This window comes from Syngnathus acus, chromosome 12, assembly GCF_901709675.1.
Source record: "Syngnathus acus chromosome 12, fSynAcu1.2, whole genome shotgun sequence".
NCBI lineage: Eukaryota > Metazoa > Chordata > Actinopteri > Syngnathiformes > Syngnathidae > Syngnathus > Syngnathus acus.
In genome coordinates, this window is record NC_051097.1 from 768,606 (window position 1) to 796,459 (window position 27,854).

At 42.2% G+C, this 27,854-nt stretch overlaps 2 protein-coding genes and 1 long non-coding RNA gene across 6 annotated transcripts in view; 2 read left to right on the forward strand and 1 right to left on the reverse strand.

Moving 5' to 3' along the window:
• The window catches only part of LOC119131444, a 546,859-nt gene that overhangs the window by 48,804 nt on the left and 470,201 nt on the right, over positions 1-27,854 (reverse strand). The window lies entirely within an intron of this gene.
• psmb7 (proteasome 20S subunit beta 7) lies at positions 1,655-19,220 on the forward strand. Its single transcript, XM_037265902.1, has 8 exons — positions 1,655-1,797; positions 2,962-3,055; positions 9,212-9,309; positions 11,852-11,992; positions 14,991-15,106; positions 16,894-16,952; positions 18,486-18,637; positions 19,032-19,220. Exons 1-8 carry the CDS (start codon positions 1,736-1,738, stop codon positions 19,141-19,143), a joined length of 834 nt encoding a protein of 277 aa, XP_037121797.1. The 5' UTR covers positions 1,655-1,735; the 3' UTR covers positions 19,144-19,220.
• The window catches only part of LOC119131388 (DENN domain-containing protein 1A-like), a 116,154-nt gene continuing 115,389 nt past the window's right edge, over positions 27,090-27,854 (forward strand). For 3 of the 4 annotated variants that reach the window (XM_037265795.1, XM_037265797.1, XM_037265799.1), the window contains exon 1: positions 27,090-27,699. In XM_037265795.1, the coding sequence (XP_037121690.1) occupies positions 27,683-27,699 (17 nt within the window). In that variant the 5' untranslated portion in view covers positions 27,090-27,682. The remainder of the gene's footprint in view (positions 27,700-27,854) is intronic. The other variant, XM_037265796.1, reaches the window with a different exon arrangement.

The following is a 27,854-nucleotide window of genomic DNA, read 5'->3' on the forward strand; positions in this document are numbered from 1 at the left end:
CATCACAATATTCTAATTTTCTGAGACAGTCCTGTAGTTTGCTCTGATGTAAGTGCTTGTCTGCGGTGTGTGGGAATCGAACTCATGGTGCCTGCACACAAGACCACTACACCATCAGGCATCCCACAGCTGGAAAAGTTTGAGATAAATTATATTGTTCACAGAAAAGCGGTAGCGTTTGAAAAGATATTCTGCTAGAAATGATCAAACGTCTAATCTGTGTCGGAAGACTCTCGCGACGTAAATTGTTTCGAATCGTTATGGCTTCGATGTCGATCGATTTTTGAATGAACAGCCAATCCATGATTAACTGATTTCTTTGTGTGGGAGGAGACAGGTTGAAACTCTGGGTCTCTTACAGTAAGCCTGCCAGCGAGCAGGTTATGTTCACAGAGTAAGTTATCGCAGTAACTGACCCAGAGTTTAAGTTACCTCACTTTCTGGGACGGATAACTCAGAGTTTCCCTCGTTTCAGGGTTAACTTACTCAGAGTTTTCACATAACCCGCTTTCTGGAATACCCCTCAATTGAGTTTGTCGTCTGTCCAGCAACACTCCAAGATATTTCCAGGTCTGCACTATCTCCACCCAGTCTCCATTGATAGTTACTGGCTCAGGACAAGGCCTGGGCCTCCTCAAGTACACCACCATTTTCCTGGACTTGGTGGTGTTTTAGGTGCAGGTGGTTGGAGCCACATCAGCCGGCGAAATGCCGGACCAGGCCCCTGTTCTCCTATTCCCGTCCATCTCTAATCCAGCCAACAATACCGGAGTTGTCTGCAAACCTTTGCACATGGCAGAACTCAGAGTTGGACTAGAAGTCAGAGGTGTACAGGGTGAATAGGGAGGGGAGAGAGCACCGCTCCTTGCGGTCCTCCCACGATGCTCCTCACCATGCCTGACGTACAGTCTCCCATCCGCACGTCCTGAGGTCTGCCCATCAGGTAGTCCATGAGCCATGCCCTCAGGTGTTCACGCCCATCACCAACATTTTGTCACTCAGGAGCACAGGCTGAATGTTGTATTTTCATGTAGATTTCCAATAAGACAGATAATGTATGTACTGCAGATTCTTTTGTTCAGACAAGTAAACATTTTAAGATGTTACCTGCGTGATCGTTTCGACTGTGTCTCCAGTGTTCCTCAGATGCAGGTAACATCTTAAATTTTTTACTTGTCTGAACAAAAGATTCATTGAACGATTCGTTTGAACGAATCTTTTGAGTGAACTGATTCTAAAGATTCAGTTTGCCTAAAAGAACTGGAATGCACATCACTCGTGCTAACCAGTGCGCTACCGAGCGGCCCCAACAAAGAACAAATTATTACATTATTATTATTAAACTATTATGTCTTTTTCTGTGACAGAGCAGAAACAAAACCTCAAAGGGTACTTAAAGGGTTCGTAACTTATGCATCCTGGGCATTTCTACCCACAATAACACAACCAGCAGGAATAAAATGTATCGGGAGCAAATTCTCTATATGTCACAGAGCGGGTCAATTTATGACCAAATTTATTATGACTTATTATCTTGTACAGGGGCCGGTATGCACCTGGTTGTTTTCAACAATCCGCCTTTGTTTCATAGAAGAAGACGACGAGGAAGAAGCCGAAGACATGGATACTAGACACTTTGTACAGTAGGTGGCGGTATGTGCCTGAGCCTCATTATGAATTTTGCATATTGCTGGAAGAAGAAGACATTGTCGCCATTCGGCAGAGCAACACGAAGATGGCGACGTTTGCGGCTAACTTGTCAACCCTTGGTGGATTCGCTTTTGAGAACTGTAAAAGGTAAGCAACGTTAGCTGTGAATTGACATGTCATAATACATAACGACAGACTATAAAAACAGTTAATCCTTTTTATACCTGTTCCCTATATTTCCTCGGGGATGATCTAGTTTTAGACAGGATGAGTCAGCCTTTTCATGTACGTTGTGTGCATGTTAAAAATGGCCAAACCAGCAATATAATGTGAAATTGCAGTAAACAGAATAAATGTAATAATGTTGGGGGGAACATAAACCTCTCTTCATGTGCAGGCAAAAGACTGTCAGTCTGCCACAAGCTTCATTTGTTCATACGCTTGCAAGTTGCCTCCAGTTTTTGGATGGGCGCAATATTAGCTGTTAGCTTAGAGAAAGCGAACAGCACGAAAGGAGTACTCTTTCGGTGAGATGTCCCTTTCTTTCTTGGCGAATCTACGTTTACAGACTGAACTGGCCTGTATAGTTCTCCTTCTGTCATTGAATTGTTCACTCCTGGAGATGCAACACATTCACTAACTTATCCATTGAGTCTTGGGAAAGGCAGGTAAATCACTGACTCGTTCGCAAGCGGGAAAGTCAGGCCGTTCAGTCGTTCACTCAGACTCATTCGTGAACGAGAGGTTTTGTCATAGCGCATCGGTTGCACTCAATTGAATTGCAAAAAGAACCAATGACATAAGGAAGTTATCCGTTCACAAACCACACTATTCACCAGTATAAGAGCGTGAGTGCTGGCCGGAGCACATTTACTGGACATGTGGGGTGGGGTTTGAGGGAGACTTATTTAACTTTAGCGTTTATTTAGGAGAGCAGTGATTATACTGTAAAAAATATATTTACATGCTTGTATATCATTCTTTTAATTTGCTGTTTTTTATTTTTTGTATTTTAGAAATGCATACATTCATTGTGTTCATTTAATTTCTAGAATGATTAGCTATATTTTTCTTGATCAGTGAAAAACATTTGAGCAACACTCCAGCATACAGTATGTTGTGCTTTTATAACTTTATATAATATAACTTTATAAGTAAATATTTTATGATATTACCTTTCACTTGCTTACACAAAGCAAAACAACTTGACTTGCTTTTTTGGTAAAGTGCTTTGACTTGCTTCTTCTATCCAAATGTATCATAAGTGGAAAAAATATTTTTAAGATATATATTTTTTATTTTATTTTGTAGAAATGGCTTCCTGGCATTAAAAGCGAATGAAGTTGGCTGTTATTTGCCTGCTGCTCGTAAAACTGGAACTACTATCTGCGGTGTGGTGTTCAAGGTAAGTGGATAAATGACTAAGAACAGGCACGCACACTTGCACGTGTGCTTTTGGTGCTATGTATTGGTGACCTCCAAGAATGCAATGACCTACGATTGAAGTTTGTGCATATTGAAGCACGCGCTCTTCGGTGCGACAGAGAAACCTGGCCAGAAATGTGCCCAGTACTAGTGACAGAGAAACCTCATGTCGCTAGTGCTGGGCACGAATGAGCCATAATTTGTTCACTTGTTTGATTTGGCATGGCATATTAATGGATTTATAATTTACGGATTTGAATGAGATTATGTGACTTCACCGAAACTGCTGTCCAATAATGCGCAGAGCCGCCGCAGACTACAATTTTATTGCACCCTCCCCAGTCACCTTATAGGCAGTTCAGAAAATAGATGATTAATAATAATTAAATACGGGATATGTAATTAATTAGTCTAATTAATCACATTTTAATCTCATGTTTGATAAAGGTCCCCGAATGAAGAATTTGCATTCTAGGACATTACAGAATTGTAGTGCATGACTACAGTTGGGTACATTTCACCTTTGAACTGGTTCTGTTAGATTCTCGCTCTCAATCACACCTATGGACAATTATTTTTCTCCAAAAACATGCATGAAATCACTAAACTTTGTACACTCATCAGCCATGGTAAAAATTCCGAATATTTTGAAGTCTTCACAAACGATGAAACAAAGTGGCTCTCTAGCGCCACCTGGAGTGGAAAAAAAAAAGATCCTGGTCCGTAGGCCTACAAAAATTGGTTGGGACGTGTAGCACCCCAAGACGTATAACAAAGTTATCTGCCGCCATCATCTAAATTGAACAGGAAAAGAGTTATGAATTTTTGAATGTCCAATGTTGTTCCATTTTTGCAGATTTACAGGGTCATACTTTTACACACTTGTTTTAGAAGATTCATCTGATTGGCCCTTACACTCTTCCTAGCAAATCATAAGAAGATCTGCTTAACCCGCTAGAAAAAAATACAATAAATAAAACCTTATCTGAGTGGCCTAAACACTCTTCCTAGCAAATCATAAGTAAAGTTGCTTAACCCTCTAGGGAAAACAATAATACATTTATTTTCTGTTGCGCTACAACTTGGGTGAAAAAGTTCATATTTGCCTTCAAGCCTGGACTCTTTTCAAATGTGTAAAATTTGGAGAAGACATTGTGTTTGCTTAAAAAAAAAAGAGCAGATTTTGATGGTCTAAACCAGGGGTTCTTAACCGGGGGTATCCATACCCCTTGGGGGTATGGGACCCAAATGCTGGGGGTATGGGACTCGATCTCTCGTAATCAGGTATTTTTTTAGTATCTCTCGTTATTTTCTTCTATTTTGTACCTATTATTGTTCACAGCAGGGCTGTGGACTCGGTTCGGACTCGGGGACTCGGTCGGACTCGGTCATTTTTGCCGGACTCGGACTCTGTGCTGATTTTGACCGAGTCTGACAATAAAAAAAAGAGGCAAGATGCAGCCAGAGAGTGTCAGGTTACAGTCAGCGCGGTAGGAGTTGGAAGAAGCAGTAAAAACTCCACCAAAGTTGTCGTAATGACACGTGATATATGTTATATCCTTACTATTTTCCAGGTTCTTAGATAGCAAGAATAGGTCGGACAACGACGTGAATGATAACTGCTTTATTCCTTACTCACAGTGCGTTCACAGGGCGTACCAGAACAACACAGAATGCCCATCCCACTTCCGGGGTTTTTCCTACTACGGAATTTGAGTTAGCCCAAAATACACAACATCTCTTCCCCTCTTACAATGAACGTGCTATATGCATGAACAACATAGTCTTATGCACCTATAACTTGACATCTTCGAGATCTATCAATAACTACCATTAAACAATTATCATATATGGTCCAGACAATTATGACAATAATATTCCCATGAAACCTTAACTTTGGGTGAGGGTGGACTACCTCGAATTATACCGAATTATAGCGAAAAACCGATGTCGTACGGCGTCAACACTGTTGTTTTCAATAAAAACATGAAGAACTCACGTTTGCGTCAGTCAATTTTAATTTTTATAAAGGATTATTCTCATTTGATGTCTTTAAATTCATCCGCGTTCTGCCATTGAAGCGGGGTGCATTCAAAGACCAGTCGTACAGACGGAAACGTTTTGTGATCAAATCTTTCATAACGAGAATGATTTGAGTGAATTGATTTGAATGAATAATTGAGAAGAAATTTCAGTTCTGAAGGCTCCTTTTGTCCCAAGCAAAGTGACAGATGGTGGGGAGGGGGGATAAAAATGGTAAAATCAATTCACTCAAATCATTCTCGTTATGAAAGATTTGATCACAAAACGTGTGTGGCTTTTTCTTAAATGAACACGTTTGACATTGCTATCGTGTCAGCTTTTAATTATATTGCGCTGTCATGTTAAAGCAAATTAATAAATGCAACAATATTAATTTGCTTTGAAAATACCTGAGTAATAAAATAAAATGGATGGATGGATGGATGAATGATGATCACAATTAAGTATAAAGTCTCCTTTGTAATATATGCTCCTTGTAGCCTGTACCCAAAAAGAGGAGTTTCTTTGCATCGAGGTTTATGCAAAGAGCTCACGTAATTATATTGTTGCGTTTTGGTGAAGTGAATGAGTGTTCCGTCTGTACGACTGGTCTTTGAATGCACCCCGCTTCAATGGCAGAACGCGGATGAATTTAAAGACATCAAATGAGAATAATCTTTTATAAAAATTAAAATTGACTGACGCAAACGTGAGTTCTTCATGTTTTTATTGAAAACAACATAGTGCTGACGCCGTACGACATAGGTTTTTCGCTTTCCAAATAAGGGGTCGTCACTAATTATTTGTGTTTAGATAAATGTCTGAGCTATAATGGTGTAATTAAAGATTAAAACTTGAAAGTATCTGTTTATTGTATTCGTTTATATGTTTAATAAAGACAAAGCCATCACAAAACTGTTGTAATTATTTAGATTTTGATCTAAATTAGCCTTGAATAAAGACTTAGCAGTCACATGAATTACCGTTTTTTTCCGTGTATAATGCGCAAAATTTAACTAATTTATTGTCCTAAAATCTGGGGTGCGCATTATACATGGGTACAAATTTTTTTTAATTTTCTTTTTTTTTTTTTTTAAGAAAATCATGGTACAACAAAACCAACAACAGGACTGACCGACAATAGTGTGTTTGTACTGTGCTCTGGTCATTTCGTCAAAGAAGGGATAATAGTCCTCTTCTCTTCTTGACTGACAATGAATGTGATAGTTTAATACAATCAGCAAATAACAAAATGCGTATTACAGGTAATATTTTATTTCACAACACTTTGCCTTGTTCCTTTCGTCTCTGCTGTTCACTTCAAACACGCTCCATACAAACGCAATGCTCTCGTATCAGACGCTTGCTCGATCACCTGCTCGTTTGCTGTCACAATGTACCCTACACAAATCCGAAACATTCGTTGCGGCTCCGAGTCACGACGAGGGGCAAGTTTTGGTTTCCAAGGGTGTTTTTATTCCTCTTCAACGTCTCTCCCATACAGAGCCGCCTTTTTCACATGTCCGCACGTCACTTTCCTCTCTTTTCATCTGATCGCGGTGGTGCCTTTACGGGCAGTCGGAGAAATCCACGCCAATAAAAAAAATACATCCAGCCTAGTTAAGACCATACCAAAGACTATAAAAATGGGACCCATATCCTCCCTGCGTGTGTGACGATCATTGGGACTTAAAAAAAAAAAAAAAAAAAAAAAAAATTGGGCGCGTATTATACATGGGTACAGGCTTTTTTCCAGCATCAACATGCCATTTTTAGGGTGCGTATTATACATGGGGGCGCATTATACATGGAAAAAAACGGTAATAGAAAAAATGGACAGCCGGACTCGGACTCGGACTCATGGTCAAGAGGCCGGACTCGGTGCAAAAATCCGACCGAGTCCACAGCCCTGGTTCACAGGTTTTTTTTTTTTTAGTTATGCTTATGTTCTTGTTCACTGTCGTTATGCTTGTAAGTAGTTAAAATCTGACAATCTCAAATGAACGTAAAAATCTGCAGACCTAACGATTAATCTGTAGAGTTGGCAGCACTGACGGCACAGGCAGTGGGTGTTGTGGCCATCAGCTGAGCTCTGGCAGGACCACAAGCAGCATAACTGACCACAACATCGCTGTAGCGTCAAAAAGCCGTCCGCCCCCTCACCCACAACATTCATATTCACGCCTCACTCCCACACCACAGCAGTTATTTTGTCCTGCATCACACTCACTACACCACAACACACCCATCCTCCCCGAAGGAAAATATTAACACAGAAGGAATAATAAGGCAAGTAAATATGAGGGAAAAAGCTCTTCTTTCTTCTTTCTTGCTCTTCTTTTTAGGGTTAGGGTTAATAATTATTTCAACAGTCAAGTGAAGGGGGTATGGTACCATATTGGACAATCCATTGGGGGTCTGGAATCATTCGAAGGTTAAGAACCCCTGGTCTAAACATTCATGAAAACATGAAATTTGGTGTATACATTGTAGTGTTTAGACCAGGGGTGGGCAAACTACGGCCCGCGGGCCACATCCGGCCCACGGGACCGTTTAATCCGGCCCGCCAACCCTGAATTAATTGTAGTATTAAACTTTTTTTTTTGTCATTTTGCCTGCAATGACTGCGTTTCCCCAGTAGATGGGGAACCGCTCGCCTGCGCATTTACTACCGGAAGCCGTGTCAGAAAGCTCGGTGCACACTCACAAGTGCGTGTACGTACGTACTCAGTAGTACGGACATGGCGCGCTCGCGGTCTATTTGTATCAGTCCCGAATTTAGAGCGTGGGCTGTGACGACAGCATTCTTGTAATTCGCTCGCTGAGCTTTCAGATACAGTTTGACGCTAAAGCCACCCACAAACCTTCCCCTGGAATCCTTCCATTAAAATGAGTGGCCCGAAGAAAAGAAGTGAGTGCCGAATGTTAAAAGAGTGGCCAATTTGGCTCGATGTACGCGACGTGACGTTCAGCCACATCAACCCGTCACAGATTGAGGTAAACGGATCTCTCCTAAGAATGGCCACAACAATTTTTACTCCAGACTATGATGCACTAGCAAAAAAGGGAGACCAACAACACTGTTCCCACTGAAAATGAAGGGGACGCTCTCAAGTTTGTTGTAAAAAAATGCATTTTGAATATGATTTGTACACATAGCAGGGATTGAAACTAGCGACCATTCTCATTTTCAAACAATGCAGGATGCTCAAGGACATTGATGCACCCACCACCTGTTTGCGACTAATCTTAACCTGTAAAGTTCTTAAGGCTTACTTTAAGGAAGTGTTTCCCGTTTCCTCACCTCTGTTACCAGGTGTTTGTGAGTTAAAACTCTGCTCTGATGTTCAGATACCCCTCACCGTGTTGCCGTTTTGATTACTTTATTTGGATGTATGCTTTCACCGATTCTTCAAGATGATATATTTGGTCAGAATGTTTGCTGTTTGATGTGATCTCATAAGATAAACATTTTTCATTAATCTGACCTGCAGGCTCTGAAGTGATGGAGACTGTTATTCATAATAATAGTGTCGTATTTTATGAGAATCACTGATAGCAGTTTTTTAGTGATTTTTTTTTTTAATGCTGTTAATAAATGCATTTGTTTTCAAAAAACTTGTTTGGAATATCCATGCTTTACTACCTACTAAAGGCCAAAATCTTTTATGCAATGACCTTTACAGGTCGCTTATATTACTTCACACAAACACTACGTCCATCTGCTCCTGGTTCGGCCCTCCGGTCCAAATTTAGAACCCAGTTCGGCCCGCGAGTCAAAAAGTTTGCCCACCCCTGGTTTAGACCTACTTTCCTATGCGGACTGATACATCTCAGCGCAGCCTATGTTGTCATGTGCATATGGCTATGTATTACACTTGTTTGGCCGTTCATTAGAAAGAAGTTATCAAATTGTATCGGGTCCAATTTCTATTGATCAAGTGCCTATCATGCTATATATTGATATGTAAATGAAACCACTCCAAGTTGACCTCTTGGAATTACACAAAAAATGAATGTACATCCCTGTTTATGCTACATACATATCCCCTGGCCCCCACCACCACCAGTGATGGATTAACAGAACTGAAAACTTTTGTCATTCACTTTTAAGGATGGCGTTGTCCTTGGAGCTGATACTCGAGCCACTGAGGGCATGGTAGTGGCAGACAAGAACTGCTCCAAGATACACTACATCTCACCTAATATTTAGTAAGTGATTGGGTTTAGACTTTAATGCTTTAACCCCTCACCATTCCTGTTTTGTGTGAAACATGAAATTCTGCAAAGTAGAAACGGTGTATATATATTTTGAACACATTGAAATGACATTTCGGGTGGCACGGTAGCGCACTGGTTAGCACGTCTGCCTCACAGTTAGGAGGGTGCGGGTTCAATTCCACCTCCGGCCCTCCCTGTGCATCTTCTCCCCATGCCCATGCGGGTTTTCTCCGGCCACTCCAAATTCCTCCTTGGTAGGCCAATTGAGCACTCCAAATTGCCTCTTAAGTGTGAGTGCGGATGGTTGTTCGTCTTTGTGCCCTGCGATCGGCTGGCAAAAAGTTCAGGGTGTCCCCCTGCCTGATGGCTGCTGGGATAGGCTCCAGCACGCCCGCGACCCCCATGGTGACAAGCGGTATAGAAGATGGATGGATGGATGAAATGACATTTCCAACATGTAGTGTTTCCAGTTGCCCGCTAGGGGGCATGTGTGTAATGCAAGTAAATTAGAAGTGTTTTTTCTTGTCAAGCATGAAAAGTGTCCACCTTCAGAAATACCACATTATGCTAACCTGGGGGACATCATGCATAACAAAACCAAAGTGAATCACGGTTGTGCATGAATCTCCTGTTGCATTGGGGTACAGTACACAATATTAAAGCGTTTAAACCCTCCCCAATACAAAACCTTTCCCATTCCCTTAACCGCTGTTCTGTGCATGTATTGTACCTTTACAGTAAATTAAAGAACAAACACGTGATATTGTCATGTGTCTCGACTCCTTCTGCACCGGTTGGTGCGTCTTGCCTCACGTGTGGCCGGCTGTTGTCAGAGGCACACCACGCGCTGAAACGTCGTTCTCACTTATAAACCCACGAAGTAACGCATTCGCAAAAGGTGACGCGCAAAGTGGCAAGGGAATACTGTATATCTTAAAATGTTATTTTTCAAATTCTCCAGGAGCTCAGTTTTTTTAAATGGTGTATCACATGGCCGGGCAAGTAGCCACAAGGTGACTCAATTATATCTGCGGGCTCAGTGAGCAGTTAACACACACAGCAGGAATGGTAAGGGCTTAAGAGACTAGGTTGAGTGTCATCATCTGAATCATTGCAATAATGGCTGCGTTTATGCAGAATTAATGACCCATCTTTGTTTTCTTGTGGGCAGTCAGCTAACTAAAAATGCCACAATAGCTCAGTTCACACTGCAGGTCTTAATGCTGGTGGAGAAAAAGAGATGACGTCCATCACAACATAATTATTAAGAAAGTACATTCCTGCTCATCGATATTGATACCCTTTCGTATTTTGCATACATTCATTTTTTGCATAAGTAGCCAGAAAGCTCTATTTTTGTTTTGTTCTTCTACAAAACATTTTCCCCAATGGATTGTGGTTTATCCAGGTACTCATTGGCAAAGTTTAGTCATTCCTTTTATATGCTTGCCTCAGGAATGGTGTCTGACGCCATGACACCCTGTTTGGTTCAGTATGCTACATATAGTACATGTTGAAAACATGATCCCAGACTTTTTCAGGTTGGCCTTCAGGTCTTTGGATGTTTGACGTGGTGTTTTTTTCAACCATTCCCACCAAACTTCAGTCATCAACTTTTTTCTTCTCTACACGTCCAGGCAGGTTCTTGACAATTCCCTGCTTGTCAAACTTCTTGATCACATTATGCACTGTTGAAAAAGGATACTCAGGACTTTGAAGATTAGGATTTCCGTTGCTGTCATTGGTTAACACAAATGTTTGGCAAGCTGCACCATTGCCCAATCATCTTAGAGTATTAAGTATTAAATTGTCCCTCTCATCCAGAGCACATCACAGTGGAGTGATCCCAGGTTGATACTGTGATGAACTCCAAAGAGGGATTCACATATCAATCTGACTCTTACAGGCTAGTGATCAGCCTCCTAGCACACAAAAACAGAAACATGATATTACCAGTGCAATTGACGGGTTTGTCGTGCAGAACATGACATTCAACGTTGTGGGGGGAGTGGGGTTGAGAGCTGTAGCTGACTTCAATTAAATTAGATAACTGGCTTTTTTTTAATGCTCCCGTGGTGAATGGTATGGTTGAAAAGTTGGACAACTGAAAGTTGACCAAGGTTTTTTTGAGTTGACTACAGCTCTACTTATCTGATCTTATACCACATATGAAAGTGACGGATTAAAAAAACAAACATGAAATTGAACCATTCAGACAAAATCTGTTACAGGTCACGTATGCGCAAAATAATCGGAATTGAGCTGCAGTGTGAACGTAGCCTAGGTCACAGTGACATCTAAATATGAGTGGCTTATTTTTTTGTCTTTTGTATTTCATCGTCTATTGCATGTCATAGTCGACAAACTGCATTGATGTCAAACTTGAACACAACCTGAAGTTATTTTGACCAATTTCATGCATCTAACGGGAAATGTATTTTGTTTTTATGGGGCCTTTAATGAGCATTTTTTCCCCCTTTACTGTCACATCTGAAATGAAACGTCAGCCTGTTGTCTAATGTTTCTTATGCAGTTGTTGTGGAGCAGGAACAGCTGCAGACACAGAAATGACCACTCAGATAATTTCCTCCAATCTGGAGCTACACGCCCTCTCCACAGGCCGACTGCCACGTGTGGCCACCGCTAACCGCATGTTCAAGCAAATGCTTTTCAGGTATCCGGCATGGGCTTTATCGTTACAGTAATCCCTCGTTTATCGCGGATAATTGGTTCCAAGACCACCCGCGATAGGTGAAAACCCGCGATGTACAGAAAATATATTGTTACAATATCCATACAAGACTTTTATGAATGTTTATTGTATTTTTAAAACTTTATTGTACTTTTAAGCACTTTTTTATATTTTTAAAGACTTTTGTAGACATTTTAAAGTCAAACTGATTTTCATAAACATTCTTTATTTAAATAAATAAGAAAATAAATAACAGTAAATATATTGCTACAATATCCGCACAAGACTTTTACGAACAATTATTGTAGTTTTATACACTTTATTGTTTTTTTAAACCCTTTTTTGTATTTTTTTAAACACTTGTAAAAAAAATTAAAGTCAAATTGACTTTCAGAAACATTATTATTACTTAAATAAATAAAAATAAACAATAGTAAATATATTATTACAATATCCACACAAGACTTTTATGAACCTTTTTGAAGCGTAAACGTGTTTGGCTCCTCTCTGCTCTTGCGTGCTGACGCGGCCCAGCGCGAGGGCATTATTACATTGCTCAGAGGCACGCCCCGCCCTATTAGTGCTCATTACCGGCCGCTCTCCGAAATCCTGGACGGCAGTGCTTTTTTTCCTACGTGCGCGGCAGTTAGCCGCGCACCCAGCGCTTGTCCTCAGTGCACACCCCGCGCTATCATGGCTCATGGCCATTGTCTCAACAGTTTCGGCACAGTGGTGCATTTTTCCTTCGTGCGTGGCTGTGTCACGTCTCCGCTCTTGCCCTGCTGGTTGGCTCACGCACCCTCCGCGCTATACCACTGAGGCGCGCGTCGCCAATATGGAACTGCTAATCATCAGTCCTCACCGTTTTGTCTGCTTTGACACGCACGCCTGACCCGCTGTAACGAGATACCCGCAAGGCGCGAGCTTGCTGACCGGCTCGCCATTTTAAAGTGCAGCCCAGCGCAAGAGCATCCACACAAGACTTTTATAATTTTATTTTTAAACACTTCATTATACTTTTAAACACTTTTATTTGTATATTGCAATACTTTCTTAAATAGCTTTAAAAAGCTTGCTATGCACTTCTGCTTCGATGACGCACAACCCGAGCTCGCTGACCGGCTCATCAGCTCTGCCGGCATTCCAGCCCTCCTTGTTTCCTTTAAACTTTCCCCAAATAAAGAGCCCGTGTTGTTTTTGGTTGTTGTTCTGCTGACACAAACAAAGTGATGGAGCAGGGGATGCGTAGCAGGAGATTGAGATAAAACCAATCAACATGTTCCCATTGGTCTCCTACCGGCCAATAGTGTGTTAAAGTTAAAGTCCCAATGATCGTCAAACACACCTCGGTTTTCGACCACAATCCGTTCCAGAAGGCGGTTCGGAATTCCAAATCTATTTTTCCCATTACAAATAATGGAAAAAAATTTGAATCCGTTCCAAGACGAAAAAAAACCCGCCTTTTTTAAGCATTTTTTCCTTTGCGAATTTTTGTCCGATCGCGCAACTGCAGTGCACTGATGAACGCGCAACTGTAGCGCGCCGCCGACTGCCCAACTGCACCGCGCTGGTCGCATTATTGTGACAGAGCCGTCGCTGAAATTTAGAAAATATTTTTAAAGTTCTGATGTACTTTCCAAAATTTAAGTGGACCTCAGTGCGCAGGGAGCTTAATTTGGTCCGATCGCGCAACTGCAGTGCGCCGGGCGCTCACTGTCGCATTGCTTTAAGAGCGTCTTTGTGTTTTAGGATGGCTTTACTGCTCCCACTTGCTTTCTTTGGAGGCATGATTAGGGGTTAATACAGTCATTCTCAAATAGTGGGGCCAGGGGGGCGCGGTGCGATACCAAGGTGGGACACCGGGAACATGCTTTTCTTTTGGCTGTACTAGATTAAAGGGTAATTAGACATCCCCTGCAGTAGGTGGGAGTGGCGGTATCACTGTAAGAGTGCGCAAGGAGTATTCGCTCTACAGAGTAGAGCGCACGGAACATACGCACACACAGCACAGACAGAGCAGGCGATAAAAAATGCAGTGGGACACCATGGAAAAATATTGAACAGGGTAGAAAAGAACGGCGGAGAGAGACGAAGATAAGAGAATTGAGAGTCACACGAAAGCTAAGACAAAGAAATATGACGAAGCGTACGTAGTGCTCGGCTTCAGTGCGACTACGATGGGGGACGAGGAAAGACCAGTGTGTTTACGGTGCCTTACAATGTTGGCAGCGGACAGTATAAAGCCAAATAAATGAAGGCGGCACTTATAAAGTCATTGCACCCCAGTCACACTGATAGATGCTTGAGGTTTTTCAGCGTAAAACGGGCTGAATATTGCCAACAATTATCCCACTTTGTGAATGCTACTTCAGTCAATCAGCAAGCACTGTAAGCATCATATAAAGCAGCGTACCAAATTGCTCAGTGCAAGAAAGTGATGCACATTGAATATGTTCTGTTATAGAATAAAAAACAATGTTATTCATAGTTATTCTTTATTGTAAGTTGATCTTTCTTTTTTATTTATATTTTGTTTTTCTTTAATGTTAATAACATGGAGGGGGCGCGAAATGTTTTCTTCTCCCTGGGGGGGGCATCACACAAAATTATTGAGAAGCACTGGGTTAATTCAATCCTCAAAGTAACGAAAATACAATAACAACGAACGGAGTCAGTCGGCATCCGGGCCGCGCGGTCGGGTTTTCTCGGGTCCTCTCGGCTCATCTCGCGAGGTTAGACCTCCGAATTTTTGTTTGACAACCGAAGCAAAAAAATCTCGAATTTTTCGTTCGAATTCCGATTTGTTCAAGAACCGGGACGTTCGAAAACCGAGGTTTGACAGTATTTGTTTTCATAAAAATCCACCATGCACCGAGGCCGCAATGGTGAACCGCGAAGTAGCGAGGGATTACTGTATACAGTGTACCAAACTCTCGTTAGAATCAAATACGGATGTTTTTGATCCTTTTTTTCAATTCAGATATCAGGGCTACATTGGTGCATCTCTGGTTCTTGGTGGAGTGGACTGTAACGGTCCTCATCTTTACAGCATCTACCCTCATGGCTCTACAGACAAGCTTCCATATGTCACCATGGGTCAGTTTCAACAACCACAACAGAAACATGAATATGTCCCCTTGTATAAATGCTGTTACTATTTCACTTGCCAATGAATTGTTAAAATGTGTGAAAGGCAGATATATTTAAGGAACTATGACCTACATTGATCCCTGAAATTGGGGCAAAAATTTGCAGTTGTTCGGTATCGGGTGAAAATGAGATTTTAACAACATTTTTGACTCATTCACCCCATGGATGGTTATATTTGTCAACAATTGTTTTTCTAACAGGTAAGCATAGTTGAGGGTCTCACCCAGTTTGTGTGCTTGATTGACATGATTAGGGGTATCACAAACGATTCTTTTTACAATTTATTATCCCATCCATTCCTTCTATTATTTAAGTACTTGCTGCCCAAAACAAAACAACAGCAGCCAGTGGTGAACGCCTAATTCACACTGACTGCGGAATGGATGTGTTGCTGTGTCTGTACGGAAGAACGTACGACTGCAATGCACATCCACTGCGGTGCGTTTGTGGTGCGTGTGCGGACAGCTGAACCGGCGAGATTACGGGAGTTCACGCGATAACTGTATAAAGAGAGCAAGCTGCTACCGCTTCAGCTGCGTTCTTGTTTGGCTTGAGATGTCCCCAAAATCCACACTGCCTGGGCAGTAGACTCCCAATTCTGCATTGTCAATATTGACAATAGGTTTATGAATCTGTCATTGAAAACAATTTGCCAAAGTGACATTTTCTTACGAGATGAGCCATCAGTAGCAGGTTTTATGGTTTTGTTGTAAGCAATAAGTGTTATGCTTCTCTCAATATACATAACGATTTTCTTTTTTGCCTGGCAGGCAGCACCCCTAAGCTTGTGGTGAAATTCTATCCCCTTATTCCAAAATGGTTCAACCACTAGTGTACCACACAGAACATGGACCATAGAAAGTGAAAGTGTGTTGCATCAGGAGATAAAGAATATGAGAGCCAAGCAGGTGAAAAGCGAAAGCTATAGCACCATTCTCAAGCAGGTTGATGATTTGGCTACGGTGTCTCGTCATTTTGAAGTTTGGGGTCCACAGGACTGTTACCCACCTACCTGGCTCCAAGAAGAAAATGGATGACAAATTGAGGAGATGGATAATATGAATAGTAACCAGTAACAACCACAGAAGAAGATGCATGTGAATTCAAAGGGCAATCAGTGTCAGAATGCAATATCCATTGTTGATTGGGCCAAAGCAATGGAGGACACCACTGTTGAAAGCAAACCCCAAAAAATGTGAGACTGGAATTTGCCATCGTGTATACTGTCAAACGGCAAAGCTTTTTGGAGAATGTCCTGAAGACAGATGAGACAAAACTGAGTTTTTAGCAAAGCACATCTCTTATGGTAAAGGAGATATGTCAGGCTGAAAGTGCTACAGAAACGGTGTAGCACCTTTTGAGCTCATTGATGCAAAGGGCAGCAGTCAGAATATTGTATACGAGTTTTTGAATTTTTTAAAAATCTTTTTTTGCTGTCAAAGAGCTGCTCCATATTTCCCCCCCATTCGTCAATAATGGATTAAAAATGAGTGGAAATCGGAATATTTACATCTTAAGTCAAATTCTGATTCATGTACACCCTGCAATGTTCTACTTGCAGCCCTAAACTTTCAGATTAGGGGCCACTGTGATTTTAATAAAGTGAGTCTGGAGCCCTGATTTTCATGTATAGGTTTCAATGTTTCTCAAACAGTATTGTAGTGCAATTTTAATGCTTTCTCTTGCCCTTCAACCATCCCCCTTTGGTTAACATCATATGTTCTTTTTACAAGGTTCTGGTTCCCTGGCTGCAATAGCAGTTTTCGAAGACCGATACAAACCTGATATGGAGGTAAGTCAAGCAATTGTTAATTACATCAAATAAAAAAGTACCTTAATTTTCAGACTATAAGTCGCTCCGGAGTACAAGTCGCATCAGCCGTAAAATGCCAAAAAAAGTGGAAAAAAACATATAAGTCGCTCCGGAGTATAAGTCGCATTTTGGGGGGCAATTTATTCGACAAAATCCAACACCAAGAACAGTCATGAACGAGCAACAACAGGCTAAACGATAGGTATGCTAACGTGACATAAACACAAACGAAGAGCTGAGAACGGCCCTGACGTAACATTCAGAGTTATTCAAAAAACTATTACATAAATAACACGTTAATAAAACCATCTGTGTCCCTCCAATTCATTAAATTCATCGATCGTCCTTTGTCAACAATGCGTGCGCGCCGCTGACGGCGCTTGCACTTCAAAATATTCCACAGGCCCATATAACGATATATAAATTATATATCAAATAACTATTATATAAGCAATAATGTTATCAAACCATCTGTGTCACTCCAAATCATTAAATCCATCGATCGTCCTTTGTCAACAATGGGTGCGCGCAGCTGACGGCGCTTGCACTTCAAAATATTCCACAGGCCCATATAACGATATATAAATTAGATATCAAATAACTATTATATCAGCAATAGTATTATCAAACCATCTGTGCACTCTAAATCATTAAATCCATCGATCAAATTCCTCGTCCTTTGTCAACAATGCCGCGCGTGTGCCCTGACGTCAGCCTCGTCGTTATTCCACAGATCTAGTATATCACTAGATTGTAGCAAAGTACAAGGAAAGACGTGGGTTTGGTAAACGGCTCTTTATTTAACAAAACAAACTTCCAGGCGTGTGGCGGCGTGGACTTCCAGCCACGGAGGTGGAAGAGAGATCCATAGAATAGGACTGGGCGTGCGTAAAAGCCATGACCGAGCCCCATCCACCGTCCCCGGACAGCCACCCGGCCGAGCGCCGGCCCTCGACTTCCATCCACGGAGGTGAAAGAGAGCTCCCTAGAGTAGGACCGGGCATGCGTAAAAGCCATGTCCGAGCCCCATCCACCGTCCCTGGACAGCCACCCGGCCGAGCGCCGGCCCCAGACTTCCATCCACGGAGGTGAAAGAGAGCTCCATAGAATAGGACCGGGCGTGCGTAAAAGCCATAATAGTTTTTCAAACCTTCTGTGTCACTCCAAATCCTTAAATCCTTCAAACTCTTCGTCCGCCGTGTCACTTAGAAACAAAGCCGCTAATGATGCCGGTCATCCCGTGATCAATCTTTGTCCTTTATGTAAACAACCGCCGCGTCACGCTGCTGACGTCACTTGAAATTCAAATTACAGTAATCCCTTGCTTCATCGCGGTTCGTTTATCGCGGTTTCACTTTTTTTTTTGGGGGGGGGGGAATCTTTGGAAAAAAAACACTTATTATAAGTCGCCCCCCCACCCAAACTATGAAAAAAACTGCGATTTATAGTCCGAAAATTACGGTAATCTACTTTTGTTGTGGGTGTTATTGGTCAAATGCATTCATTATGTAGGAAAAGGATGCCAAGGCACTCGTGCGTGATGCCATCGCTGCAGGAATATTCAATGATCTGGGTTCTGGCAGCAACATAGATCTGTGTGTGATCACCACTGATAAGGTGGATTACATCCGACCCCATGATGAGGCTAACAAGAAAGGTTCCAGGTCAGAACAGAATAAGCTTCGCTGTCATGTCATGTTTAAATGTTTGTGTGTTTTACAAAATCAACATAGTGTGATGGTGTCATTTATAAAAATACTGGGCAAACGCAAATTTTAATCGTGGAAATCGTATTTTTTTTACACAGATTTTTAAAAATGTATTTTTCTCAGCATGTCAGACACAAAAAAAGCCAGATATGCACAAGTAATTCATCCCAAATTTTATGTGCATCTGAATAAAAACTCAAAAAATGTTGACCAGTGTAAATAATGAAGTTGAAAACTTGTTTTTCTCTGAAATGATATAACACCCTGAAATACCATTTTCTATTTTTACTTGAATGGAAATGTTTTTGTATTATGTAAACAATTGGTTCATATGCTTACCCCCCAATAGAACTGGTGACTACAAGTACAAAAGGGGAACAACAGGTGTCTTGACCAAACTGGTGACGCCACTGAACCTGGATGTGATGGAGGAAAGTGTGCAAACCATGGATACTTCCTAGAGTATTTACCCATTGTATTTTTTGAAATTAAATGCTGTGGCTTAGTTGTCATTAAATGCATCTTTTTCCTGCTGTAATGACTTGATTGTTTTGAAATGATTGCAAGACCTCATGGTTCAATCAATTCATCCATATTTTGTTTCAAGCGTCTCACATTAAATGTTTATAAACAAAACATAAATGTATACATCTGGATCACAGTTAAAATATGTTTGTGTGGTTTCAATCAGTATGGACGATGTATTGTGGTTGAATGGATTTAATACAGGGCTGGTTGACAAACAACTAACCACAATTATGATAACATTTCTAAAAAGGAAATTTTTTCATCTACGTAAACTTACCAACATGCTCTCATGCCTATACTACACTTAAGAACACATCATTCTTTTTGTCAAGCACAAAATGATATTGCAAATAAGTGCCAGTCTCTTACATTTTCATTCTCGCTCATCACACCTTTGCTGCATTGCTCCTTTACACTTAAACCACATAGGTGTCACCCTTATCGATTATCATGTTTTGTCTTTTCTACTCTATTTGAACTAGTCCTGGGCTAACATGGGACCTTGGGTACCATAATTCTTGCCATGGAGTGGAAATGTGTGTTGGTATGACAGAAATTCCTGAACCCTTGAAAACCCATAGTATGACTTGAAAGAACGACCAGAAAGTGAATGAGTAACTAAGTAAAACAAAAATAAACTATAGCTAATATTAATTAAAAAAACAAATTAAAATAAATGTGGTCCATCCTACATGTGTTTGCCCTTTTAGGGGCAGTGTGGGCACTAATTACAAGATTACGACTAGATCCTTTCGGCATTTTGTTTCCCACAATGAATTTCCCCCTATCTTGGTAGAAACAATCAAAAATCAAATCATAAGATTTTGGCTGTAGCTACCCGAGCATATGCAGCAGATCATGCAGAAAAACACTAAAAACGATTAAAGTGTGAATGACAGAATGTGGGCACAGTTCTGGTTGTCTATGTATGTAATACATATATAGATAAAAATGTTTCAATTATATAGAATATATTTAGAACTAGAAAATGCAATTTCTGGAGAAATTGCGTGTGAAGGTGAAGAAACTGAATAACTTCTGGGGGAATGCTGCAGAAAGATGTTGGAATGAGTTGAATTACTTGAGAAATGTACAAACCGGATTCGGTTGAAGTTGGGAAATTGTGTAAAATGTAAATAAAAACAAAATACAATGATTTGAAAATCCTTTTCAGCCTATATTCAATTGAATACACGACAAAGACAACATATTTAATGCTCAAACTCATAAACTTTATTTTATTTTTCAAACAATAATTAACTTAGAATTTAATGGCTGCAACACGTGCAGTAGAAGTTGGGAAAGGGCATGTTTACCACTTCTTTACATCACCTTTTTTTGCCACCTTTCCCAACTTCTACTGGACATGAAATTCTAAGTTAATTATTATTTGGAAAAAACAATTAAGTTTATCAGTTTGAACATTGGATATGTTGTCTTTGTAGTGTATTCAATTGAATGTGTTGAGAAGGATTTTCAAATCAGTGTATTTTGTTTTTATTTACATTTTACACAATTTCCCAACTTCAACCGAATCCGGTTTGTAGAAATGAGAAGTGTAAAATGAAATTTTGGATAATTTGGGGTGAATTTCAAAATTGTAAATGTAGAATTTTTGGTAAGTGGGAAGTTGTAAAATAGGTAGGCAAAAGATGAACAGTTGAAAGTCCGAACGTGTTGAATCGTTTGAAAAATGTAGAAATTAGAGTTGAAAAACAACATTTTTGAGAATTTGGCGTGAACTTCAAAATTGAAAATTTGGAATTTTGGTAAGTTGAAAGTTGTGGAATACGTAGGCAAAAGATGAACAGTTGAAAGTTGGAACGGGTTGAATCGGATGAAAAATGTAGAAGTTAGAGCAAATGTTCAGTCCTCATAGAGAATGAATGGGAATTTTAAAAAGAAATTGCGCCTAAATGTTTTGAAATTTGGAGCGAAACGAAAACTACAGGTTCTAGAGCAGGGGTGGGCAAACTACGGCCCGCGGGCCACATCCGGCCCACGGGACCGTTTAATCCGGCCCGCCAACCCTGAATAAATTGTATTATTAAACTTTTTTTTTGTGGTCATTTTGCCTGCAATGACTGCGTTTCCCCAGTAGATGGGGAACCGCTCGCCTGCGCATTTACTACCGGAAGCCGTGTCAGAAAGCTCGGTGCACACTCACAAGTGCGTGTACGTACTCAGTAGTACGGACATGGAGCACTCGCGCTCTATTTGTATCAGTCCCGAATTTAGAGCGTGGGCTGTGACAACAGCATTCTTGTAATTCGCGCGCTGAGCTTTCAGATACAGTTTTACGCTAAAGCCACCCACAAACCTTCCCCTGGAATCCTTCTATTAAAATGAGCCGCCCAAGGAAAAGCAAGGTGGACACAGTGCCGAGTGTTTAAAAAAAGAGTGGCCAATTTGGCTCGACGTACGCGACGTGACGTTCAGCCACATGAACGTCAACATCAACCCGTCACAGATCGAGGTAAACGGACCAACACAACACTAAATCTCTCCTAAGAATTGCCACAACAAATTTTACTCCAGACTATGACGCACTAGCAAAAAAGGGAGACCAACAACACTGTTCCCACTGAAAATGAAGGGGAGGCTCTCAAGTTTGTTGTAAAAAAATGCATTTTGAATATGATTTGTACACATAGCAGGGATTGAAACTAGCGACCATTCTCATTTTCAAACAATGCAGGATGCTCAAGGACATTGATGCACCACCTGTTTGCGACTAATCTTAACCTGTAAAGTTCTTAATGCTTACTTTAAGGAAGTGTTTCCCGTTTCCTAACCTCTGTTACCAGGTGTTTGTGAGTTAAAACTCTGCTCTGATTTTCAGATACCCCTCACCGTGTTGCCGTTTTGATTACTTTATTTGGATGTATGCTTTCACCGATTCTTCAAGATGATATATTTGGTCAGAATGTTTGCCGTTTGATGTGATCTCATAAGATAAACATCTTTCATTAATCTGACCTGCAGGCACTGAAGTGATGGAGACTGTTATTCATAATAACAGTGTCGTATTTTATGAGAATCACTGTTAGCAGTTTTTTAGTGGATTATTATTTTTTTTTTTTAATGCTGTTAATAAATGCATTTGTTTTCAAAAAACTTGTTTGGAATATCCATGCTTTACTACCTACTAAAGGCCAAAATCTTTTATGCAATGACCTTTACAGGTCGCTTATATTACTTCACACAAACACTACGTCCATCTGCTCCTGGTTCGGCCCTCCGGTCCAAATTTAGAACCCAGTTCGGCCCGCGAGTCAAAAAGTTTGCCCACCCCTGTTCTAGAGGTTCACTTTGGAGTTCAAAAGTTGAAACGGGTTGAATCGGACAGAAATTGTAGAAGTTAGAGCAAATGTTGAATCCCCATAGAGAATGAATGAGAATTAAAAAGAAAATTGCGCCAAAAATGCTTGAAATTTGGAACGAAACGAAATATACGGGTTCAGACAAAATATACGGGTTCAGTAGGTTCACTTTTGGGGTTCAAATGTTGAAACGGGTTGAATTGGACAAAAATTGTTAAAGTTAGAGCAAATTTAGTCATGTAGGGCAGGGGTCCCCAACCGCCGGTCCCCGGACTGGTACCGGTCCGTGGGTCACTTGGTACCGGGCCGCCAAGCCGCACAGAAAAAAACAAATTTTTTATCGACGATCAATTAATTCAGGTCAAGACACTCGTCCCGGTCACGTGACATGTTTCCCCAGTCGAGCTAGCAAAAATGAGTAAGAATTTATTTTGAAAAATGTAAAAAATGTGGCGTTTCTCTCCCAATTCCATCCGTCGGTGCAGCTGTGTCTCTTGACACAGGTTAATTCAGGTCAAGACGCTTGTCTCGGTCACGTGACATGTCACCTCAGTCGAGTGCCGCGAAGCAAGCAAATATGAGCAAGAAATAGAGATGTTTGGAAAAAAGCCCAATGAGACAGAAGAAGAGGCTATGACTTCTAAGAAAAGGAAAGCTGCATGTAATTTCTGGAGTCCTACTGTAAATATGGATTTATCGCCGCCACAGGTGACTCTGACGTGCCAAGCAAACCCACTCTGCATATGTGGCGACTGGTGTCAGGCTAGCTAACGAGGCAATGAAGCCTTCCAAAGTGCTTGGGCACATGGAGATGAAGCATCCTGTATTCAAAGACAAACCTTAACCACTTGGGGTGTCATTGTCTCCAATTACGCCTGGTCGTTTCTGATAAACAAGCTCAGTGCTTCCACTAATTCAACGGAATGGTGAGTTTTATTTTCATGTCGTTTATACTTGTTTTTATGCCAATCGTATCATTTTATTTCATCGTATTTATATATTTATTATAAATGTATTATTTATTCATATAAATGTATTATTTATTTATATAAAGGCCAGTCCGCGAAAATATTTCTGACACGTAACCGGTCCATGGCGCAAAAAAGGTTGGGGACCACTGATGTAGGGCACTTCTTGTTGAAATAAGGTCACGTCCAGTTTATTTGGAGCACTTCCGGTTTAATTTAGGGCGCTTCCGGTTTATTTGGGGCCACTTCCGGTTTTAAAAGGTCACTTCCGGTTTATTTGGGTCACTTCCGGTTTGATTTGGGGCACTTCCGGTTTGATTTGGGGAACTTCTGGTTTAATTTTGGGCACTTCCGGTTTAGCTGAGGTAACTGCCGGTTTATTTGGGTCACTTCCGGTTTAAAAAAGTCACTTCCGGTTTATTTAGGTCACTTCCGGGTTGATTAAGGGCACTTCCGGTTTACCCGAGGTCACTTCCGGTTTATTTGGGGTCACTTCCGGTTTGATTTGGGCCATTCTGAGTTCATTCAGGGGCACTTCAGGGTCAATCCAAGATGGCCGCCACACTAACTCCCCGTTAGGGTCAATCAAGGGTTGAATTGTGTAAGCATAGTGGAAGTGGGGGTGAAGGGGGTGAATATGGTAAGCATAAGGTGAACAAAGTGAATGAAGTTGGAATGGGTTGAATCGGTTGAAAAATGTAGAAATACGTCGTGATGGCGCCGCGGATGGCCGCCACGGTGAGTCGCTCTCTGTTACTTTGTCTTATTTTGTGGGTTTTCACGGTCCTGCTGTCCATCCTGGATCACTTTTACCAGAGAAGCGCTGTTAAACATCGGACAGTCTTCTCCTGGTATTTTCTCTCCTGTTCTCTTTGATCCAGACTGTTTGACGGAGATTATAGCCGGAGCGGCGGTGCTATACAAGCTAGCACGTCGAAGACGACGTGGCAAACGCGCCGGACTCGTAAAGCTGAGGCAGAGAGGGTTCCGTTCTGCCCTACCATTAATTCATCTGGCAAATGTCCGCTCCCTGGTGAACAAGATGGACAAACTGCTGCTCCTCACTTCAAGGAAAACGGACTTCAGCAGATCCGCCGCGCTGTGCTTTGTTGAAACGTGGCTTGATGGACGCACCCCCCACCACGCTGTGGAGCTAGCTGGGTTTCGGCTAATGTGTGCAGACCGCAGCACGGAGCTCACCGGAAAATCAAAGGGAGGTGGTCTCTGTTTCTATATTAATGAACATTGGTGTACTGATGTCACGTGTTGAAAGAGTCTTGCAGCCCTCTCCTAGAAACACTTTTCATAAACTGCCGGCCGTTCTATTCACCACGGGAGTCCTCCTCGATCGTCATGGCGGCTGTTTACATTCCACCACACGCACGTGCGATTGAAGCCATGCAGATGCTGGCTGACCAGGTGACAGACATGGAGAAACTTCTACCAAATTGTTGAATCATTGTTCTGGGTGACTTTAACAGGGCGAACCTCGCACATGAACTCCCCAAATACAGACAGCACATAACGTGTCCCACCAGAGGGGTACAGACACTGGACCACTGCTACACCGTAATAAAGGATACATACCACTCTGTGGCTTGTGCAGCTTTTGGACTCTCGGACCACTGTCTAGTTCATCTGACTAAGACCTTCTGCACGTACAACAACGACAAACCTTGGTTTACACCAAACCTCAGGAGGCTGCACAAAGTCAAGGAGGAGGCCTACAGGAGTGGTGACCAGGACCTGTTCAAGCAGACCAGAAACACACTGAACCGAGAGGTCAGGAAAGCCAAGAGGTGTTACGGGGAGAGCCTGGAGAGACACCTCTCTGCCAATCCTGATCCCTCAACAGTGTGGCAAGGTCTGCAGAGCATCACGGGCTTCAAGAAACGAACCCCCCCGTCTTGTGGAGAGCCCAAGGCTTGCAAACTAGCTAAACAGGTTCTACTGCAGGTTTGAACGGTCCTCCGACACAACAGGACCTCCTGCAGCACAATCAACATACTCACCTCCCCCCACAACCGCTCTGTCCACACCTCCATCACCGTTGTCACCTACTCTCTCTCTTGCAGAGGCCGCGCCCGCACTCTAGATCCACGAGGAGGATGCACGCCAGATGTTCCGGAGACAAAAGATCAGGAAGGCACCGGGCCCAGATGGCGTGTCACCTTCCTGCTTGAAAGTCTGTGCTGAACAGCTGGCACCTACCTTTGCACGGATCTTCAACCGTTCCCTGGAGCTGTGTGAGGTGCCCTCATGCTTCAGGAGCTCCACCATCGTACCGGTGGCCAAGAATCCTGCCATCACAGGTTTGAATGACTATAGACTTGTCACCCTGACATCTGTGGTCATGAAATCTTTCGAGAGGTTAGTGCTGAACCACCTGAAGGATGTCACGGGCCCCCTGCTTGACCCCCTCCAGTTTACCTACCGGGCAAACAGGTCGGTGGATGATGCGGTCAACATGGGACTGCACTACATCCTGCACCACCTGGACACCCCAGGAACGTACGCCAGGATCCTGTTTGTGGACTTGAGCTCGGCGTTCAACACCATCGCTCCTGACATCCTCCAACAGAAGCTCATCCAGCTCGCGGTGCCTGCCTCCACCTGTCAGTGGATCACCAGCTTCCTGACCAACAGGAGACAGCGTGTGAGGCTGGGGATCATCACATCTGACACCTGGACCACCAATACTGGCGCCCCTCAGGGGTGCGTCCTCTCCCCACTGCTCTTCTCTCTCTACACCAACGATTTCTCCTCAGGTGACTCTCCTGTGAAGCTCCTGAAGTATGCAGATGACACCACTCTCATTGGACTGATCCGGGACAGTGACGAGACTGCGTACAGACCCTGGAGCAACTGGTCCACTGGTGCAGCAAAAACCACCTGGAGCTGAACCTGCTCAAGACTGTGGAAATGACAGTGGACTTCAGGCGAGATCCTTCACCACTTCCACTTCTCACTATCTATCCGCAGTAATACTATTCTCTCCACAGACACCTTCAAGTTCCTGGGAACCACAATCTCTCGGGACCTGAAATGGACCAGCCACATAGACTCTGTCCGGAAGAAGGCCCAGCAGAGGTTGTACTTTCTGAGACAGTTCAGGAAGTTCAACCTGCCACAGGAGCTGCTGAAGACCTTCTACACTGCCATCATCCAGTCTCTCCTCTGCACCTCCATCACTGTCTGGTTTGGATTAGCCACCAAACAAGACAAGCACAGACTGCAACGGACAATCAGGACTGCGGAAAAGATAATCGGGACCAACCTCCCATCTATCCAAGACTTGTACCTGTCCATGACTAGGAAACGTGCAAGTAGTATCTCTATAGACCCTTCTCACTTAGGTCACAGTCTGTTCGAACTACTCCTCTCCAGACGGCGTTACAGAGCGCCGTACGTCAAAACCAACACACAGACACAGCTTCTTCCGCCAGGCTGTTGCTCTGATGAACTCACACCACTCATAGAGTCTCAGAGACATCACTGGGCAATAACGTCCTGTTCTTGCCACTTAAATGTTGTTAGTCACCTGAATGTTGTTAGTCACTAAAATGTTGGACAGAGGCTGAGATCAACCGGAGTCAAATTCCTTGTTTGGCATGCACAAACTTGGCCAATAAAGCTGATTCTGATTGTAAGTAGAGGTTTCCCTGTACCAAGAATTGGGAAAGAACAGGTTCCAAGGTGAAAGGTATCCCTAATAGATGCTGTTTTCATTTTCGATGGAAAAAATGCCAGTTATGAAGGACAAGTTACAAATATTTCAATTTATGTTTTTTACTAAGCTTTGTGAGTCTTTTATTGCTGTTATTCATTTGCCTTTGTGTTTTCCGACATGCTGATTTTATATCTTTCTATGTACCTGAGCTTGTAATTTTCTGCAAGGTATTACACGGTGTTTTGTAGATTCTTACAGAAAGGGTGAAAACGAACGGTACCGGACTACCTCCTAGTCACGCGACTTTTCTTTCTTAGGTTTATGGAAGTTGTAGTTTGTCTCACGAGAACAGTGTGTATAGTGTTATTGGCTACTCTACTGCCGTAAACGTCAACTCCCACAATCCATTGCTCGACACTGTGCGTTTGTTTCCTTCTCCGTAACGTGTCAGAAATATTTGCTTTGGATTCCGTTGTATTCTCCTCCAAGTAAATGTGTTCCGGACCGAAAGATGGAATCAAGAATCAAGTAAGAAATATTTGCTGTTACATTATTAACATCGGTGGTTCCGTCAGCTTTTTTTTTTTTTTTACAGTGAGTAGTTGCCTCAAATACGTACAGTTCATGGCCGTGACACTGAAGCAGCTGTGTTCTCTAAAAATGACACTGGAACAGTCGCGCTC